The 12,212-nt window shown below is 55.2% G+C and overlaps 1 protein-coding gene across 2 annotated transcripts in view; it reads left to right on the top strand.

Annotated features, from left to right (window-relative positions):
• The window catches only part of APPL2 (adaptor protein, phosphotyrosine interacting with PH domain and leucine zipper 2), a 51,382-nt gene that overhangs the window by 30,836 nt on the left and 8,334 nt on the right, over nt 1-12,212 (top strand). For both annotated transcript variants that reach the window (XM_040637414.1, XM_040637413.1), the window contains exons 10-16: nt 3,357-3,515; nt 4,873-5,061; nt 6,271-6,313; nt 6,408-6,464; nt 6,562-6,650; nt 11,333-11,491; nt 11,653-11,705. In XM_040637414.1, the coding sequence (XP_040493348.1) occupies nt 3,357-3,515; nt 4,873-5,061; nt 6,271-6,313; nt 6,408-6,464; nt 6,562-6,650; nt 11,333-11,491; nt 11,653-11,705 (749 nt within the window). The remainder of the gene's footprint in view (nt 1-3,356; nt 3,516-4,872; nt 5,062-6,270; nt 6,314-6,407; nt 6,465-6,561; nt 6,651-11,332; nt 11,492-11,652; nt 11,706-12,212) is intronic.

The raw sequence follows: 12,212 nt of genomic DNA, 5'->3' as shown, positions 1-12,212 counted from the left end.
TGTCAGTAATGCACAGGGGTGGCCCCTCTTCCCTCTGTGAGGCAACCCAGACTGTCTGGGAAGTGAATACCCCAGAGTCACCGGAAGTAAGGACTTCCTTCTGTCCGTTCCCCAAAAGCCAGCAATTGAAGTTTTATTTTCACGGGAGATGGAGCCTTCCTTGGGCCACACTCCCCTGAGCGGAGAGAGCCCGCATCCCAGGATGCTGGGGGCCAGAAGGGAGCTCACCCGCGTTGAGCCCCTCTTCGAGCCCAGAGCTCTGCTCCCTCTTCACACCCACAGCCCCTCTGGGTTGATGTCAGGGTTGGAAGAGCCGCTAAGGGTCTTCAGCCCAGTTTCCCCTCGGCAGTGTCCCAGAGGTATCCTCTGTCTGGCTCTGTTCTGAGTGGCGCAGCTCGTTGACCGGAGTCAGGCGGCCTTCAGGGTGCGCTCCTCTGATCACCCGCCGCGCCCTACACCCCATGCTCGTCCAGTTCTGGCTGGGGCTGTGCATGTCAGGTGTCACACCCTAGGGAGCCCCTGGAGATGCAAAGGTGGAGACCTACTCCTTGCCCCCCACAAGCTTTCTATCTAGAATTCACAGAGCAAAAGAGCTGATGACTATCGGAGATAATTGTCAGGAGTAACTACTGACACACCTGGTCTGGGATGTGCCAAGCGGTGAACTCCCATTATCCCTGATGTTTCCGGTCTTTCAGTAAGAGAGCTCAGTCCCAGCACCCCCGGTTCTGCAGCGCGCTGGGGCTTTGGGAGGAACTCCGCTGCTGGGGGGCGGGGAGCTCGGCAGAGGCACACGGAGCACGAGCACGTGGTGGGGCCAGCCAGCCAGGGTCGCCACCCCGCAAGGCCAGTCCCACGCTGGATGCACTCACTGATCACCTTTCCTAGATGACCTTCAGAACATCACATTCTGTCTTACAGATTAACTTTTTTAAGAAGGGAGCAGAGATGTTTTCCCAAAACATGAACAGCTTTTTATCCTCAGTTGCGGACATGGTCCAAAGGTAAGGCAGCACGCCACTCTGGGTCCTGCGGGCCCTTGCCTTTCCTGCTGAATCCATCCCTCTGGGAGGTGGGAGGGTCCCCTGGAGCCCTGCCACCGCCACCATGGGAACTCTGAGCAGTGGGCCCCCTTCTTAGCTGCCGGTATTCGGGATACTGAGGTTGGAAAGTAATGCCTTCTGCCGTCCCCCCCCCCGCCCCGTGGGGAGCCCAGAGGCGTGCCCACCACGTGAACAACGGATTACGTAGCTTAAAGAAAAGATAAAGTGTCTGCAGGGGGACTTTCGCATCAAGTCCCAGTTCCTGTGCTGAGGGAGGGTCTCCTTCTGTGTGCTGACAGCCAGCCTTCACGTGCCCCAGCCCGTGAGCCCGGCGTAGGCTCGCTGTGGATTTAGAAGTGGCCTCGCTTCCCCTTTGGAGCCAAGGGGTTTGCAGGCAGAAGTGCTGTGACTCTTTAGGAAACTGGCCATCACGTCAATTTATGTAGATAACGAGGCTTTATGCCTTTTTTGAATCAGTTCAACAAATCGCACTTCGGTCTTGCAAATGCTTATTTTTTTGAAAATACAACATCCTCTCTTCAGGCTGTCCTGCCACATTTAGTTGATGCTGTGGCTGTTTGGACACCCTTTGCCTCCATTGCCAGTGTCCGAGACAGCCCCAAGGAGGCTTGTTTCATTCACACCGCAGACGTGGTTCCTGGAGTACTCCATGATTTCTGGAGTACGGACGAGAGAGAGTGGTTGAAAGCAGAAATACAAAAGGATTGGAGTATAGGATTTTTTGTGTGTGGAAAAATGGAGGAAGGTTGCTCCTTTTCTTAAGGATGTTGCATTTCAAGATACCTTTAAAAAAAAGATGAATTTATTTTAGAGTGAGCAAGTGCAGGGAGGGGCAGAGGGAGAGGGAGAGAGTGACATCAGCAGTCTCTTCGCAGAGCCTGGAGCCTGACACAGAGCTCGATCTTACGACTCTGAGATCATGACCTGAGCCGAAACAGAGTCAAATGCTTAACTGACTGCGTCACCCTGGAGCCCGAGCATTTCAAAATACCTTGAGGCCACCACTGGACTCTGTTGAACGAATCCCGAGAAAATCCAGAGCCAAGCATTCGTAGACGCACATGAAGGAGCGCACGGGAAGGTTGTAGCATCGGAGGCACCTGCGCCTTCCTGGCGGTCACTGAGCGGCCTGCGCCCAGCCGCTCGTGCGGGCTGGGTCTGTGATGAGGCTGGAAAGCACTCCGAAATCCGAGTCGGTTTCCTGCCATTTATTCTGACTGTTAGCCGCTGGGGGTGTTAGGAGAGGGGAGGGCATGTGCCTACTGTCACTTTTCCCCTTCTCTCTCCCCCGGCCCTCTCTGACTGCCTCTGTCTTACCCTGCTTTAGCTCCTAGAATTCCCTGGCTTCGTGTGTCCTGGGAGAACCATCTGTCCCTTTTTGGTTTTTCATGCGCTAGATTTTTTTTATTAACGGATGGCGGGACATTCACGCTTGTGTTTGTGATGCTGTGTCTCTCTGCAGGTCTCGGAGCCTCTGTCCACAGCTCATTCCACACCTCAGCACACACGAGCCAGAGCCTGGGCACTGGCCTCTTACCCTTAGTGCGTAGCGTGGGCAGCCCTTGGCCGGCCGGCCCTGCAGTCTTGGGCAATGGTGGGGCTGCCATGAAAGGAAAAGCATTGCCTTTGTCTTTGTCACTGCGCCTTTGTCCCACCTCCTGGTCATTTTCCTATCTCCAGTGACCCTTTCCACCTCAGGGGAGCCGGTGGGGGGCGGGGGCAGGAATGTTTCCTTCCTTCCTTTCCAGCTCTTTCGCAGGCAGCCTGCACTGCAGCCCTGAGGATGAGCTCATCAAAGCTTTTCTCCTATAATTTGCATCAACATGGGACACCTTGGTGGCTCAGTTAAGACTCTGATTCAATTCTTGGTTTTAGCTCGGGTGGTGATTTCAGGGCCCGTGAGGTCGGGCTCCACACCCCCCTTCCCTTGTGTGCCTTCTCTCTCTCTCTCCCCCTCCCTCCCTCTCTAAAATGGATGAATCAGTCTTTTAAAAAAAATTGCATCAACAGTTCTAAGCCCGGATACCGCTTTGTCCGAAGAGAAATTGGAGGCATTGTTTCGCTGGGCTCGGGCATCACCCACTGCTCTTCCTCGTGTTCTGTTTTAAAGCGGCAGTCATAGTCATATATAAACACTTCGAGCAACACAGACACGAGTCCCACGATCTCCAGCTTCTGGGCCCTGTTTCCCTTCGTGTAGCCCGAAGCCGTGGGGACAGCTCCGCCACCTGCTACTCGGCGGTGCTGGGTCGGCCAGTGAGGAGCGGCTGACCCGACCCCTTCTGTCTTAAGCATTCAGGTGGAACTAGAAGCCGAGGCGGAGAAGATGCGGGTGTCCCAGCAGGACCTGCTGTCTGTTGATGAGTCTGTTTACGCCCCGGACTCCGACGTGGCCGCGCCACAGATCAACAGGAACCTCATCCAGAAGGCTGGCTACCTTAATCTGAGAAGGTGAGGATGCCGTTGCCTGCCTGTTTCTGAGATCTGTTTGCCCTCAGGTGGCGACAGAGCATCTGTTCAGGGGAGGTTGGGGAAGAACGCCCGCCAGGGGCGCCACACGGAAGCCTCCGGGGCTCTGGCCCAAGTCCCTGAGGGGCGGGCTTGAACCAGTCTCGCAAGAACCCGGTGCGTGGACTCCGAGCGCTGGGCCATGCCTGTCCCTGGTCACCGTGGCCATACGCAGATAGCCTGCTCTTAACTGGCGTCGTCGTCCTGGACCGTAGGGAGCTTCTGTCCCACCCCGCCCCTGGCCCAGGCCCCCAACGGGTGAGAGCCGAGCACTCGAGGCCTGCCGCTGAGGCCGGAGTCCAGGGCCATCCAGGTTCTCCCACACAGAAGCACACGGTCACCCTCGGGGCCACTGAATTGAAGGGAGGATGATCGGGCTTCCTTGTGTCCAAGAGCAGACTCTGACTTTGGTTCAGTCACAGCCCCCGGCTGGGCCTCAGTCGCGTCAGGCATGAAACGGAGCTGATAATCACACCTACTAAGTAAAGTTGTTGCAGGGACGGAGTGAGGTCATTTCTAGTAGGTAGTAAGCACCCACATGTTAGCTAGTAGCAGTTTTTGGAAATAACTGTAATTACTGAGGCAGGAAGCCTAGCGCCTTGCACATAGTTGCTACTCGATAAACACTGACTCAGGTAAATGTACCTGGTATTTCTCAAATGGAGGATCCACAGAGAGGACTCGCCAGCTGTTTTCTTACCAACGGGAGCTCAGCTCGTTGCAATCATAAGTTAAATGTCTCCTGCAGTTTGTATGGATAGAAAACCCTACAGGGTTGGTGTTATTTGCCAGTTACTGGATATTCCTCTTGTAAGCAGCCCACAAAACATCCAGTTGGAGCAAAACTCAATGTCATAAATGCCCCCAGGATTGCAGGTGCCGTGAGCCGAGGGGACCCCGGAGACTCTCACTAGACTCAGAGCAGTTCAGCTCCATGTCTTAGAGGAATGACCATCTAGGTTTTCAGGTCCAAATGGGGATGGACTAGTTCTGTTTCCGGATCTCGGGAGAAGCCAGTGTCTCTGCTGTTGGGGGGTGGGGGGTGCATGCTGCCCGCACACCAGAGCTGGCCCTGGGCTGCCACCCCCCGCGTGAACAGAGCCCTTGACTTCCAGGTCACTCAAGCTAAATTGTGCCTCTTCTCCGCTGCATTTGGGTTATTTCCAAAGCAGTTTTGCTTTAATGTAAAGAAACATTATTTCTAAAATGCCACCGATGCTTGTTGAGAGGCAGCCAGATCTTGAGGTGCCGCGCGGGCTTCCTAGGACCAGCGGGCGTTCTAAAGCCACGATTCTTACAGTAAAACAGGGCTGGTCACCACCACCTGGGAGAGGCTTTACTTCTTCACGCAAGGCGGGAACCTCATGTGTCAGCTCCGGGGCGCCGTGGCCGGAGGCCTGATCCAGGACCTGGACAACTGCTCGGTGATGGCGGTGGATTGTGAAGACCGTCGATACTGCTTCCAGATCACCACGCCCAACGGAAAATCGTAGGCCATACGGGGTCTCTTTGGGAGGAGAGCCGGTCTAGTGACTCCACCCCGCCAAGGGCCTCCTAGCTCCTCCCTCCGTGCTGGCCCTCCGTGGGAGAGGCCCCGCTCCGGGTACTGCTGACCTTTGGGGAGGCCGTTTTTATGTGCTCCCTAAGCACGCACACAGGACCCGTGTGGGATCCGCTCTGCCTTATTTAAGGAGCCCCAGTGCAGATTTGTCCATGGCTTTGGAGGAGACGTGGCCTCCGTGTGCGAGGCAGCCGTGGGAGGAGCGGTTTGTCAAGAGAAGGCTGTGGCCGCTCCTGCCTGCTCCGCAGAAGCTCTGTCTGTGCTGGGTGGGGGGAGCAGGAGAGCCCCCAGACCTGCCTGGGCGAGCCCGCTGCCCCAGCTGAAACCCGAGACGGGACAGCGCCCTCAGCCCGTGCTGTGCCTACACCCACCCCCACGCCCCCACCCCCCCCAACCCCCCCACCCCGCACCGCTGTGTGCTGCAGGGGCCCAGAAGCGCGCACTTGGAGTCCTTCGCAGGGACCGCCCGCCCTTCAGTTGGGGCTGCTCTGCTTGCATTTGCTTCCGTGTGGGGTTCTGAGCGGAGCTCCCGTGTCAACAGGAGCGTGCTTGGGCAAGTCGGTCCAGTGTGGACCATCTGCTGGGTTGGCAGAGCGGTGTCAGCCCTCGTCCTTCCTCCTGGGTGACAGAAGCGGACTGGTATCCCAGTCCTGGTGACGTAACTCCTCTGTCATCCCAGATGTAAAACAGGATAAGAGCCACGCTCCCCTCCCACCACCGTGGGGTCCGTGGAAAGGGGGACACCCTCCCCAGAAGTAGGGCAGTGTCATTTGCATCCAATTCCCCTCTCCCCTCCGTGGGAAGTGTGGGGTGTCTGCTGACTCCTCTGGGCCGGACGCCTGGGAGCCCCAATCATCTAAGAGCCCAACAGGATGTCCGTGCTTGTGGACCCCCAGCTCGAGCTAGTAGATCTGAGCCCAGCTGCTCACTTTACAGATGAGAGAGCGCAGGCGCAGGGGAAGGACGCATCGGTCCAGGATCACACAGTGAATGAGCAGCGAGCCAGAGCCCCAATTTCTCTCCTTCCCGCCATCCCGCCTTCCTGGCACTTCCCTTTGGGACCAGCTGAGTTCAGTGCATGTGGACTAAGCCCGTCAGCGGTCCGGGAAGCACTGACTTGGATGCACTTTATTTCAGGGGAATAATCCTCCAGGCAGAAAGCAGAAAGGAAAATGAAGAGGTAAAGGTTTTGTTCTTTCACTTCTGTCCTGGTCTAGCGACTAGCGTCCTAGTGACTGGGCTCCAGCAGATTTTTTAATGTCCTCTCTCCACAGTGGATATGTGCCATAAACAACATCTCCAGACAGATCTACCTGACTGACAACCCAGAGGTAACTCGCGCCGCCCTCCCCGCATCCCCGGCCCTTGCTCAGTCTGAAGGGTGAGCGCCCCTCCTGGGACTGAGCCTGTCCTCCCGTGCATTCGTAGGCGGTCGCCATCAAGTTGAACCAGACGGCTCTCCAGGCAGTGACTCCCATTACGAGTTTCGGAAAAAAGCAAGAAAGCTCGTGCCCCAGGTAACAAAGGACAGTGGGAAAGTGGCTTGTGTGTATTTGTGAGTCAGGAATTTGACAGGAGTTATTTCATCCTCACACACCACCTGGGGGTGGAGTTCAGGCTGCCAGGAGAGGCGGGTATTGGCCCAGGGTCACAGCGCCAGTGAGGGGACAGACCCTGGCTCCATCCTCCCCTGGACCTCGCAGCCGCAGCCCGAGCAAACAGGACTGGCGTCGAGGGTGTGCTGGTCAGGGCTTCTCACATTTTCTGTCAGCATCAACAAAGTTCTGGAACCAAAACAAAACTTTTTTAAACTAAGGAACAAAATCACCTTTTCCGTGTCTGTGCTACCGCCCAGGCCTGATCTCCGTGCGTATGGATACTTTCACATGTGCGTTAATTTTTCCTTCTCACATATATTTTTCATATTTTTACACTTCTCATAATTGTTCCTTTTAGTAGCTATATACACTCTTCTGTGATTTATTATCATTAGCTGTTGAATATTTAGATGGCCTCCCTTTCCTTTCTTTGCTGTTATCATGTGTGGTGAACATTTTCATGCATCTAGCCTCGCTCTTGCTTTGAATATGGCTTTAGGGTTTATTCCAGGAATCTCAGCTTTTGTCTAAGGGGAGTTTCCACGCCAAAGGTGAGTTACAATTAAGACGGTGTGCGGTGTCCATTTTTCAGTGGCATGGCAGAAAGAGCCCCATTAAATAAATGTTTCGCAGATATTATCTTGTGAGTCCGGACAGAAGTCATCGGAGAGCTAAGGGTTCAGTTCCCCGGGTGTCAGTGCTGTGAGGCGAGGCGCCAGCGTGTACACGCAGAGCCCTGGGTGCGCAGGAAGGAGCAGTAGAAAGAGAAGGCTGGGAAGTAGCCGTGAGTCTGATGGTGAATGGACGGGGGGCCCTGCTTAGGCGCTCTGGGCCGTGGAGCAGCAGTGCAGGCTGAGGGAGGTGGCCCGTCACAGCCGTGTGGAAAGGCTGTCCTGCGGCGTGGTGGGGAGATGGACAGGGTAGGGATGCCCCAGGCTGCTGCTGGAATAGCTAAGACAGAACAGGAGAAGCTGAGCCAAGGTAATAAAAATGGGCAAGAGGCAACAGGTGACACTTTAGTGCTGGGTTTCATAGTTCACAAGGCAGCACGTTCATGAAGGGCAGCTCTAAGAAGGGCGCTCCGAGTGGACATGGGAATACAGATCGGGCCAGCGGGCCGGGCCACAAGCCTCCTGGGTGAGCGCGCCGGCCTGCTCTCTCTCATGCTGCGGCCGTGGGAGCTGGGCATGCCGGAGAACGCTGGCCTTGGAGTTCCGAGACCTTCCGACGGCTATGATTCAACACAGCTAGATGGCCCGGCGTGGCTCTGCTCTCTGGGCCTCTGTCTCCTTGACTTTGTGACGCAAGAAGACGTGAAAGTAGGCGACCGCCCCGGTCCCTTTGCAGTTCTAACACCGTCTAGGTGCCGATGGGGTGTTGAACTAGTGTTAGTAATTGAAGCTGTGACTGGCTTTCTAAAAAACAATTTGTAGCTCAGACTGAATTATTCAATAGCTGATTTTTTCTCCCTGTTGTAGAATAAGTAAATCATACAGAATCCTGAAACCAGCAAGACCTCTAGCCAGCCAGCTGAATCAACACGGAGACTGGAAGGGTGGCGGGTGTGGCCAGAGACGGCCCAGGGTTGCGGAGGCTGGGGGAGGGCTCCCGTCTCTCTCAGGGTCAGCTCCTTAAGAATAAAGAAAGGTTTTGTTGACTGGGGAGGGGGTGCGGGGGGAGAAGCAGAGAAACTTGTTCTTGGGAACCAGCTGCCACTCCCTGCTAAGCAAATACCGCGCGTGGCCTCCCCTCGTTCTGCAGTCCGTGCACCTCTGATGCTCATTCACTTGTCCGGCTGCTCAAGTACCGGTTTGCTCGCAGGGTCTGTGCTCTGTGCCCCCGGCACTGGGCGAGGTGGGAAAGCTGAGTCTGGTCAGTAAGGACCGGCAGAAGGTAAATAAATACTTAGCTAAATGGGGAAAAGTGCTCTGGTGTTAAAGACCACGGTGCTGTCATGGAGAGGCCTGTCCGTGGAGACAGTGAGACTGAGGAGTGAACAATGAGAAGTAGCCACTCTTGCAAAGAGCCAGAGTCGTGCGCTCCTGCCGGCAGTTCCGGAGGCTAGAAGGCAGCTGAGAGCTTAGTGTGTTTGAAGAACTGAAGAGAGGCCACAGAACTACAGTGTGGGCCCAGGGGGATCGCGGAGCAGGGTGAGGTTGCAGGGGTGAGGTTGGCAGGGGAGGGAGGCAGGAACAGATCACGAAGGAAGCCATGGTCAGGATCCCGGGGCGTGGTCGAAGGGTGCAGAGAGGGAGACGTGCACGTGTCAGGGGGAGAGAGATGATCCACTTTGCGTTGTCTACGGGCAGCTCTGGCTACAGTCGAGGACACGAACACAGCTGGGCCGGTAGGTATCGAGTCGGGCCTATGGCAGCCGTCCAGGTGACGATGATGGCGCCTTAAACCAGGATGGTGGCAGAGGAGACGAAGAGTAGATGGCTCTCGGACTTGTGGTATAGTGAGATGTGGATGGAAGGAAGGGACAAATCAAATGATGACCCCTGTCTGGGTTGCGTACCTGGGCAGAAGGTGGCCTATTCAGAGATGGAAAGGGGTTGGTAGTGTTCCCTTCGGACGTAAGATGGAGGGGCCCGTGACACACCCCAGGACGCGTCAGGTGGTCAACGGATGATACTGGTCTGGAGCACAGAGGAAACCTCGGGGCTGAGGAAGTGAATCGGGACATCGTCGAGGGAGCGAGTGCGGAGGGAGAAGACAGGAGCCTCGGACGGAATCCCGACGCACACCAGCATTGTCATAGAAGGGAAGGAACCTACGAAAGCCACCAAGAAACAGGCAGGAAAGCGGTGTCAGCAGGCACCAAGAGTTTTAAGGAGGAGAACTCAACTATGTGAGCTGCTCTGACGTGCGGTGTTTGAAGTAGGACAACGCTCGCCAAGCGTGTGTCCATCAGAGTAGGTGACGTGCAGGCCACGGTGACGCTGCATCATGTCACTCCCGTGTTCAGCCCTCCCCTCCGCGGCTCCCGATGCTGTAGACTCAAGTGCGGACCTCACCTCACGGGGTCACCGCCCTCCACGCCTGGCCGCGTCCTGTTGTCACTGTGTTCCCTCCCCATAGACTCTCTGCGGGGCCAAAATCTTGGACTCGCTTTTCTCCCTTTAAGCTTCTGCTCCCACCTTCCTCCAGTGCTCACCGCGTAGACTCGTGCGCCCCTCAGAGCCCGGATGAAGCAGCACAGGGATTCTGCGCTCGTGGACTGAGGCAGCGTGGCGTCGGGGACAGCACTGAGCTGGCAGTGACACCTCCGCTCTCGGTTGGGCTCACCCGCCTGGTCACCGAGAGCTCTCGGAATTACTCCGTTTCTCTAGAGACCGCACCTTCCTTTTCTGGAAACGATGGCGGGGAAACAGCGGTCTGTCCATGCAGTGGCTGTCTGCACACCCGTGCTTCCCGCTCAGCGTGCCCACCTGTCGGGTGGCTGCTCAGAGCCGTTTCATACAGTGTATTTAGTATTGACGTACTCGAGAAAAAGGAACAGAGATATCAAGAGCCTTCTTAGGCTCCAGATAACGTAAGAAATCAAAATACTTTGACATTCTTTGTTGACATTCCCTCAAAGGGGCTTACCCTTGAGCAGGGAAGAAAAGATCATAAAGACGTGAAAAGTTAAATGACAGCATCCTGACGCTGGAAGAGAGGAAACATGGTGACATGTGACTAATCACCGTACTGACGGTCCTCTTCTGTCCTGTCAGACGCGTTAGCAGCGTGTGTGCACAGTGCCGAGCTCAGGGGCACACGGGCGTGCAACACTGTCCCTGGGAGCGCACAGAGGGTCAGGGCTGGCTTGGAAGGCTTTGTGGAGGAGCAAGAATTTGAGCTGGTGTTTTGGAAAAGGGGATTGGGATGGAGAAGGAAGCAAGGAAAAGAGTGGGGGGGTGTGGGGGCGCCTGGGGGCACAGCGGTTAAGCGTCTGCCTTCGGCTCAGGGCGTGATCCCGGCGTTGTGGGATCGAGCCCCACATCAGGCTCTTCCACTATGAGTCTGCTTCTTCCTCTCCCACTCCCCCTGCTTGTGTTCCCTCTCTCGCTGGCTGTCTCTATCCTGTCGAATAAATAAATAAAATCTTTAAAAAAAAAAAAAAAGAGTGGGGGGTGTAGGGGTAGCTCCAAGGGAGGGTGCATTACGGGGGCGGGGGGGTTCTTGGGAGAAATTAAAGCCAGGTTGTGACCAGGTTGTGAATGCTAGGCCAAGATGTAGTCATTCATGCGGTTAACATTTTTGAGTGCCTTCTGTGTACCAAGTAATAAATGTGATTTAGCCATAGCCCCTGCTCTCAAAAACCTGTCCCACCGGAAGAAAGACCTAGACCGTAGATAACGTGCTGAGTAATAGAACATAATGCAGAATGCTGTGCGGCAGAGCTAACTGTGGGGGCCGGGAGGTCCTGAACGAGTTTAACCAAGGACACGAATGACGTTTTGTGAGGATTTATTTGTAGAACGAGTTGAAGGATTGACTGAAATCTTCGCCCTTGTCCATTTTAAGTCACTTCAGCATTCAACACGTGTTCATTTGCTTGTAAAGGTATAAGGTTAAACGGGATTTGATTTTTCCCTCCCTCTTTTATACTTCAGCCAGAACCTGAGAAATTTAGAGCTGGAGAATGACAAGATTGCTCCCAAAGCAGCAGTCCGTGTCCCTGACGCCGACGAGCTCATCGCACCTGGAACACCTATCCAATTCGATATCGTCCTTCCTGCCACAGAATTCCTGGACCAGAACAGAGGGAGCAGGTACGGGCCAGGGGAGGCTGTCTCCGGGGAAACAGAAGTACATTCAGGGTCTCTTGTGTGGGACCCATCTGCCAAGACTTGCTGTTCTGACTGATCGTTCAAGAGTTTGTACCCTTGTAGCCGAAAAGTTATTGATTGTTGGACTCTGGCCATTCCCCTAGGCGCACCAACCCTTTTGGTGAGACTGAGGACGAGACGTTTCCAGAAGCAGAAGGTGAGTGGCTGGCTTGGTGTGCTCACTCTTTCCCCTCACGGAGTGACGCGAGTCATTGAAATGAGACCTGAAGTCACGTTCCAGAGAGCTAGGACTTGGACTGTGAAGCAAAATTAGGACCCCCAGATTGGTGGTTCTGTGGAAACTCATCAGGGCACGTGCGGTTAAGGAAGGGAAGCAGACGGATTTCCTACAAGCGTTGCACTGTTGGCTTCACCCACACCCTTCCGGTAGCTCCTGCGTAGAAGGCTGCCGAGCCTAAGTCAGGTGGCAGGTCACTACAAAACAGATCGAGAGGATGAGATGGCCACCACAAAATGCCATCGGGGTGAGTCAGAAATACGCTGTTACATTTTAGCCACAGACACTCATCCCGACTCGTTCGCGAATTTGCAGAGGACATGGGTAAATGGTATTTAATTTGTTCAGTTCAGATTTTGATGCGTGACGTACGTTCCTGCGGCAGAGCTGACGGTAACCTAGCGCCCGAGAGCAGCGCTCGGCTCG

Source organism: Ursus maritimus, unplaced genomic scaffold (assembly GCF_017311325.1).
Source record: "Ursus maritimus isolate PB19 unplaced genomic scaffold, ASM1731132v1 scaffold_21, whole genome shotgun sequence".
Classification (NCBI taxonomy): Eukaryota; Metazoa; Chordata; class Mammalia; order Carnivora; family Ursidae; genus Ursus; species Ursus maritimus.
This window is presented reverse-complemented; position numbering and strand designations above follow the sequence as displayed.